General features: G+C 37.3%; 1 protein-coding gene across 3 annotated transcripts in view; it reads left to right on the top strand.

Moving 5' to 3' along the window:
- Nucleotides 1-3,149, top strand: part of LOC111869788 (atypical kinase COQ8B, mitochondrial) — a 33,423-nt gene extending 30,274 nt beyond the window's left edge. For all 3 annotated transcript variants that reach the window (XM_023861551.1, XM_023861549.1, XM_023861550.1), the window contains exons 10-11: nt 1,539-1,691; nt 2,634-3,149. In XM_023861551.1, coding sequence (XP_023717319.1) covers nt 1,539-1,691; nt 2,634-2,909 — 429 coding nt within the window. In that variant the 3' untranslated portion in view covers nt 2,910-3,149. The remainder of the gene's footprint in view (nt 1-1,538; nt 1,692-2,633) is intronic.
- The last annotated feature ends 5,867 nt before the right edge of the window (nt 3,150-9,016 follow it).

Genomic DNA, 9,016 nt, shown 5'->3' with positions numbered 1-9,016 from the left:
AATGAAAAGAGACATGAAAGGAAAGCGTTTTGCTGATGTTGCTGAGGTGAAGGAAAAAACGACGGAGGCGCTGTCAAGCATCTCAAAAGATGAATTTAGACAATGTTTTGAAAAATGGAATAAAAGACTAGACAAGTGTATTAGTGTAAGTGGAGAGTACTTTGAAGGGGATTGAATGTTTGTGCTTAAAATTTGAATAAGTAAGTTTAAAAAAAAATAAGTTCAGTTTCTTTTGGGTACCCCCTCGTAGTCTGTTAAAAGTCAACCAATATTTCGGAATAACATGTTACCTCCATCTTGAGGGTTGAGGAGTAAATCAGCATGGAGCAGATAGCAAGCAGAGCTTTGCATGCTACGCTGCCTGCTTCTTGCTTCGCTTCGTCACAGAAGATTAAAGTGACATATTCCTGAAAAACCCTGGTTAACTGTCAATAAGAATACAGAACATTATATCCCAGAAGATGGAAATTTTTTGGGTGTATGTCAAATACAGCAGCACTTAAATTCTCTACCCATTTGATTTTTTATTGTATTTTTGTTATAAATAGTCAGAAAAAAATATGAGAATGACATAGTCTTTGTCCATTTTGTTTTTCAGTTCAGAAAAACGTTTACTTCAAACAACTAAAGAAAATTAGCAGACAATTCTAGCGCTTCATTCCGAAGCTTGTACATACATACTGACAGTTACTGTTTGGTATTGGCAAGGCATAGAGTGAATCATGTTCATGAGAATGCTGAAGGGAGTCTTCAGCCAATCATCACATGAAATATTGAAGAGTTCTTACTAGCAGGATGGCTTGTGACCTTCAGCATATCTCTCAAGCTCCTAGAAAAGATAATTAGTCAGCTTGAGGTCAAAGGATTATGAAGGGCATTTAAAAATGCATAGTTTTTTAGGGTCAGACCACTCTTGGAAGATATTGGAAGCATGTTTTAGATCATTATTTTGCCTCTGGAATGAGGGGAGCATGACTTACCAGATGACCAGTGGATCCTATAAAAATGTGGTTCTGAATCAGGGATTGTCTCTCCATGGTGAACCTAAATCAGGATGCCATTTTGTTGAATAGTTTCTGGTTTGTATGAATGCCTTTTCCCACACTAGTCTGAAGATGTGGTCAGTAATCCCTTGGATATATGGTATGAAGGATGCTGTGTTCTCTCTTCCTGTAGGTTTTATTGGTGAACCTGACATTGGTCATGTTCTAGAGGGAGTAGCCATTTTCTTAGGTAATGGGGGTTGTCTAGGCAATGGCTTCTTTCTTCAGGATATCAACAGGGCAACCAAGGCCAGATCTGTCAACAAAAACAACATGAAGAGAGACCACTTAGGATACATTTACATCCAGGCTACATTCTCACAGAAGGAAATTAGACAATGTAGAGTGGATTAGTCTGAAGCAAGGGTTTGGTGTTGGGCTCTTGTGAACATGGTAATGAACAATCCTTTATGATGGGATCAAGAATGAAATAATGAAATATATTTTCACTTCTTGTATATAAAACTACAAATGTTTGTCTTGATTTTATTGCAGTTGATATTGTTAGATTTTGGTGCTTCACGACCATACAGCAAGACTTTCACTGACATGTACATTGAGATAATACGCGGTGCAGCTGACGGTGACCAAGACAGAATCCTTCAGATGTCTCGTGATATTGGGTTTCTAACAGGATATGAGTCCAAGGTGATATGATAAATTTAATTCTCATATTTACTACAAATCACTTTCCAGTAAACGCACATTTCATTAAGTCCTGTTCCTATGAATTCCAAGAGTACCTTGATCTCTTATTATTTTGGTCACCTAAGGAGCTTGCCATTGCCTTCGTGTCAGGATGTGGTCTTTTTTGAGTCTTTCCAAATTATTATTTTTCATTTTTGTATCCTTTTAGCTCATATTTGTTGTTTTCAGTTTCTCTCCAATGGCAGAATTTATTTTGTGATCTAATATAGTAAACCCAAATAGTAGTTTCAAAGACAACATTTTTGCTACATCTAATTTTGGGGAGGGGTTAATCCAGATTTTTCAATCTTAATTAATTGTTGTTGTTCTTGTGAGCTTCTGTAATTTGTAATAAGGTTCCAGAATTCTTTTTATTTATTACACTTATTTTGTTCTGTCACTGTAATTCAAGCCATGCAGGGTTCAACATCATATTTACAAATCCCCTTCCTAGCTACTCTTAGGTTAACATGCAGTTAACTTAAAAACAGTACTGTGTTCACTGAATGCTTAAAAATTTTCAAGCATATGGTATACATGGAAAAGAAATGAATGGTGCTTACTACATTATTGCAGCTGCACACTATATTGTTGTTCAATCTGTGGAGAAATAAAATGTATCGACTAAAACTAGGTATTATTTGTTTGAAAATATAGCCAAGAGATGTGATCTACTCCTGAAATTATTTTTCAAATATGTGGCATAGGAGAGGCATGGGAAACTTCTAAATTCCAGTCACCAGTTATGGACACATAACATGAGAGGGACAGTAACCGTGCAGAGATTTTTTCATTGTGCCCGTGAAAGGGTTAGGGTTAATAAGTTTGCTGTTACTATGTTGAAGACTGGAGTAGTGTGACCGTTATTGTTGTCATACAGCTAGTCAACTGTCACATTTTCAGATCATGCAAAATGCCCATGTCGATGCTGTGATGGTTCTTGGTGAAGTGTTCCAAAAGTCATCTGAACCATTTGATTTTGGATCCCAAGATATGACACGTCGCATCCAGCTTCTAGTTCCCACCATGGTCAAGCATCGCCTTTGCCCGCCTCCAGAGGAAATCTATTCCCTACACCGGAAGCTCTCAGGAGTTTTCTTGTTATTAGCCAAGCTAGGTGTAAGAATGGAATGTAAATCAATGTTTGATAAAGTGTATGAAACATACAAGAATGGATAGTGGAGCCATGTTTTATGCCTTTCCAGGAGAATGAAGGTCTACATTTATTAACGATGTAGTGGAATATGTCCTATTTCTTGTTGAATGAAATTCCATGATTCAACATTCTGTCTCCATGAAGTGCCTTTTTGTGTCATGGGTAAGTGAATGATCATGTTTCCTTCTGTCAGTTCTGCCTATTTGATGACATGGAACATTATACAAACGTAATTAAATAAATGTTTTTAAATTTTCTGCAAATTTGTGGTATTAATACTATGTATGCATTCCTTTGAGTTCTGTTTTCCTTTTTCCCATTAACTTCAGCCAGTAAACATTTTTCAGGATAGGGCATCAGTTGCATTCTCTGCAGAAAAAACAAAGTTGAGCATAGGACGTAAGGTAACGTACAGGTCCCTAAGATTTAGTTTAGTCTGTACAAACAACATTCATACCTGTAAAATATATGACAGTAGTGGAGTCTTACAGAGTCTGGTGCCCCAAGATGGCACAGTCAGTGCTTGAGCACAGTTCATACTTAATAACAAAAGACAGTGAAGTGACACATGCTTTTATCCACAGTGTGGCTTATATGATTCACTATTGTAACAAACTGCATTATTTTTTTGCCTTGTCACTTATACTCTTTTTTCCCACCACTCTAAAATTATTAATTTAGGAGCTTTCAAAATTGTACAAATTTTTCATTTGCAGTACACATGCAATTTCTGTCATCATTTAAAAAACATTGCTTTGACAATGAACAGAACAGTGGACTTAGATTGCAAGCAGGTGCTTTTGACTGATGTATATTTATGCAGAATTAAGCTTTTCATTCATCACTAAGGCACCATGATATCGGTGACTTGGCAGGAAATTAATTTTTAAACCATGTCTACAAAGGTTGTCGAAATTTGAAGGTACAGCACGAAGTGACGTCAACATATATTCTAATCATTTGGGCAAAAGGATTTCAAGAATGATGTATTTAATGATGTGGCTTGTTCAAGTGTTACTGTTGTAGCAATTATGAATGCCAAATAAAATGAATGAATGTTTGCTAACTCACCTAGGATATCATAAAATTTCAGCTTCAATATAGATCTGTTTTCGGTGACTCTCACTGCAGGAACAGACAATCATTCTTATAATGTAGATGACCTCAGGCAGCCTTTTATTAATTTTAATTTTGAGAAATGTGTTTCTCCTGATCCTGCTGCCATTGGTAATGTCAAAAGGATACTCATTGCCTCAACGATAATAGATGTAAAATCATACTTATGAACTGCAGTACTTCTAATTATGAGGCTTTTTTTTTTTTACCAAAACAGAGAATGCATCTATTTGTCGCACCATTTGTAGTCTATCAGTATCACCTTTGCCTGTCCGTTTGTCAGTAAGGTCTGTAAATCAGCACATTGTTTCATAAGGTGTTCCTTTGACATGTTTCATAAACTACTTATGTTTTATAGAAATATGGAGTGTATGTTGTGTTGCTGTACCTGTAAGAACCTCTCCTGTAGTGGTTGAAGTATTGCTTCCAAAATGAAATTGAAATACTCCCAATACAGTTCATCAGTATTCTGAATTTCAATCTGTTTTATTTTGTCATTATAGAATTGAATTTTCTTTAAAAAATATATGCTTAACGTCGAGGCTGTAAACAGTTTCTTTACCATCTATCAAATGCTATCAAAATCATTATCTGAATGACATTTCTTCAGATACTGTTAAATATTTGTCAGGATTTCCAAGGCAGCTGGTTAGTCTACTTAATTTTTCTGTAGCACTTTGCAGGCAATGTTAGCTTTGTCAAATGTGCTGTACCAAATGACAGTACTGCATACTAACTTAAAACTTTTCATATGGAGTTCCAGTAATTCAGCTTCATGTTCTGTTATGGGATTGTAAGACACTTCATGACTTATGTAATATAGAGCATCATAAATTTCTCCTGCATGGTACTTTAGTGGCCTTACTGAGTCAAGTCTACTTTCCAGTCTAGTACTACATTCCACTAACTATAAGCAAGTTTCATTTTTCTTGTTATGGAGTATGTCACTGAACATCTAAATGCAAAACATTGTTGGCTAAGAGACTGGATGGTTGCCGCTAGATGTTCAAGCACTGCTTGCCAGTGGTGGGTTTCAGTATTCAGTAAACACTGGGTTCTTTCGTCAATGGTTATATTGCTGTTTAGTCTATCAGATAGTTGTATCCATTTTTATGGGCCAATAAATGATGCTTTGATGTTCCATGGCCTTACAATGTGTGGTATAAGGAAATATTTGTAAAGCTTTTTTTTATTCACTTGCAGCACTTTTACAATACACCTTTTATTTACTTTTCAACATAGTCACCCCGGATTGCAATGCATTTAGCCTGGGAACGAGTCTTTTTATTCCAGTGTCTTAGAAATCTCCCGCCTGCCCTCTTAACCATGTCATCACTGCGTTTTGAACCTCATCATCGTCCGAAAAATTTCATCTGTGGTTAAACATCTGTCAGCACGAATGTTTTCATCAATTTTATCAGTGACAACAGATGGCCTTCCATTCTTTGTTTTTTTTATCATGAACATCAATTCTTCCCGCTTCAATTTCATGACACCATTTTGCCACGTTTTGCCTGTTCATAAGATCTTCGCCGTAAACAGAAACAAATTGGCGATGAATTTCAGCGGCACTTTCTCCTTTCGCGTGAAGAAATCGAATTACTGCACGAAGCTCACATTTGGCGGCATTTTGAATCGACACGGCCAATTTAAACACAAACTGCGAACACAACTTTGCCGTGACTGTGTCCGGTGAACTCTGCCCTGTCGTACGGTTCCCATCTCACACGGCAGCACTACCATTCTGAAAAAAGAATTTCCGTTGCATTTTTACTGGACTTGTATCTTTACTTTCCGAATATCCCTTGTACAATGCACACCGTGCCGCTTTCGTTTATCATTTATCTGAATAATTTTCTTGTTATTTGGGAAGACATGCGTTTAACAATACGAGTTGCTGAAAATCACAAATGAAAACAATTGCCGATATCAGCTCAACTTTTGTTTTACAGTTCGAAGACAGCATAGATATCAGACCTATGTCTATTTCGCTTTGCCAGACTGTGAACTATATTCAAAATATGAACAGTGATGTCCATATCTTTCATATTAATATTCTCAATAATTGTAGACAATGACCTATTTTTATTCTTTTAAATTTTTAAATATGCACTTGATAGTGGACGTTTTTTTCATTCCCCCCGAAGATGCCTGCTGACTTTTCGTGAAATTTCTTTTTGTGCCCCCAGGCGGGAATTTTTTTAGTTCACTAGAGCCATGAATATGTTTATTTCACCTGGATCCAAATCATAAATTTTAAATTAAATATTTATTTTTCAGAATTAACCATTTATGTTCCTATTTAAAAAAATCTCCTGCCTTTGAGACCAACAATCTGGGCTTTCTGATGAGCTGTCTGTGCAGTGGTAGCATCTTCTGTCTTCGTCTTTATTGATGAACAAGCACTCGGCCCTCTGCTGATAGATTTATCAGTTTTGCATTATTTAGTTTTAAGAAATAGCAATAACATGTTTTGTCATTTCATTTTTTTTTTCACAAGGCCTAAAAATAATGTTGTCAGTAACCAATTTTACAGTAATTAACTGTCTAAACAGAGAACGCGTCACGGCGACTGCTTACATCACAAATATTGCGAACTGACAACTGTGGCTTCTGGTCATTGCTGAAAGTTGAGTAAAATTTGTAGTCTATGGCGTTAGCCGGTAGAGTGCTCTTCAGAATTGCGGTATATTTTGATTTGAAAACAGTAGTTTCGAGAAGAGAAAGTGGGGTTAGAAATGTAAATATATTCACCTTTTGTTGTTAAATTTTATAAAAATCACTTTAAAAAAAAAGGCTTTGGTAATCCCCAACGATTGAACAAGGGACTTGCGCCACCCCCCACCTAAAAAGCTCCCTCCAGCACACCCCTCTCTGAGCATTAAACTGAATGAAGAACTAGGAACAAAGAATCTATATTACGACTGCGATCTTTTAAGAGAAAAAGCCAATAATATTGTTAGGCTTTATGATTCAGTTAGCAGGGAAGTATTGTACAGCATTCTGATAGAATTTTGGGTACCCATGAAACTAGTTAGGCTGATTACAATGTATAGTAAAGTCTGTATAGGTAAACATTTGTCTGATAAATTTCCTATCCAGAATGGTAGAAAACAAGGAGATGCTTTATCGCCACTGCTTTTCAAGTTTGCTTTAGAATATGCCATTAGGAATGTCCAGGGAAACGAGGTGGGACTGAAATTAAACGGGACACATCAGCTGTTGGTCCATGCTGATGATATGAATCTATTGGGTGATAATATAGATACCATAAAGAAAAACACACAAACTTTAATTGACGCAAGTAAGGAGATTGGTCTAGAAGTAAACACAGAGAAGGAACTAAGTATATGTTGCTGTCTCGTCACCAGAATGCAGGACAAAATCACGACAGAAAGATGGCTAACAGTAGTTTTGAAATGTGGCACAGTTCAAATATTTGGGAACGACAATAAAAAATCAAAACCTGATTCAGGAGGAAATTAAGAGGAGATTGAACTCGGGTAATGCTTACTACCATTCAGTCCAGAACCCTTTGTCTTCTCGTCTACTGTCTAAAAACGTAAAAATTAGAACATACAAAATTCTAATTTCGCCTGCCGTTATCTAGGGGTGTGAAACTCGTCTCTGACATTAAGGGAGGTACATAGACTGAGGGTGTTTGAGAACAGGGTGTTGAGAATATTTTGACCGAAGAGGGATGAAGTGACAGGAGATTGGAGAAAACTGCGTAATGAGGAGCTTCATAACTTGTACTCTTCTCCAATTATAATTAGAATGGTCAAGTCAAGGAGGATGAGGTGGGAAGGGCATGTAGCACGAATGGGTGAGAAGAGGAATGCATATAGGATATTAGTGGGAAAGTCAGAAGAAAAGTGACCACTGAGAAGATCAAGGCGTAGGTGGGTGGAAAATATTAAAATGAATCTTAGAAAGGTAGGATGGGATGGTATGGAGTGGATTGATCTGGCTGAGGATAGGGACCAGTGGAGGACTTTTGTGAACACGGTAATGAACCGTCGGGTTCCACAAAACGCTGGGAAGTTCTTCAGTAGCTGCAGAATTGGCGGCTCCTCAATAAGGGCTCAGCTCCATGAGTAAGTAAATATTGTTAGGCTTAAAGTCCATTATTTATCGTCCATCAATATTGCAACACTTTTTATTCACTACTTAATTTTAATTTTAGTTTAACATTATACACTTTGACACTACATATTTCGGCCCCAAACGGCCATCTTCAGGTGTGAGGCACTAGTAAAGACAACACCACACGCTGTGGAGGAAACACGCAAACCAGGGGCACGTGGCTGTCATAACTGAAAAGCNTCAAGGCGTAGGTGGGTGGAAAATATTAAAATGAATCTTAGAAAGGTAGGATGGGATGGTATGGAGTGGATTGATCTGGCTGAGGATAGGGACCAGTGGAGGACTTTTGTGAACACGGTAATGAACCGTCGGGTTCCACAAAACGCTGGGAAGTTCTTCAGTAGCTGCAGAATTGGCGGCTCCTCAATAAGGGCTCAGCTCCATGAGTAAGTAAATATTGTTAGGCTTAAAGTCCATTATTTATCGTCCATCAATATTGCAACACTTTTTATTCACTACTTAATTTTAATTTTAGTTTAACATTATACACTTTGACACTACATATTTCGGCCCCAAACGGCCATCTTCAGGTGTGAGGCACTAGTAAAGACAACACCACACGCTGTGGAGGAAACACGCAAACCAGGGGCACGTGGCTGTCATAACTGAAAAGCAGGCTACGAACGTGAGGGGCAAGCTGCCGAAACAAAACCCCCTGGACAGACATACGTTTATGAACAAAGGACGACACCCCGTGTGAGGTGAAATAAAATGCACCAAAATAACGTGGGTATAATAGAAACTTTAAAGGATTTTATCTGGTTTTACCTTGAAAAGAGAACTACAGCATGTGATTTTAACACGGGCTAAGACAGTGTAGCAGTTTTAACATAATTTAATAAAATATTTGTAACATGTCAAGACACCT

Source organism: Cryptotermes secundus, unplaced genomic scaffold, assembly GCF_002891405.2.
Source record: "Cryptotermes secundus unplaced genomic scaffold, Csec_1.0 scaffold123, whole genome shotgun sequence".
In the NCBI taxonomy this organism is placed as follows: Eukaryota; Metazoa; Arthropoda; class Insecta; order Blattodea; family Kalotermitidae; genus Cryptotermes; species Cryptotermes secundus.
This window is presented reverse-complemented; position numbering and strand designations above follow the sequence as displayed.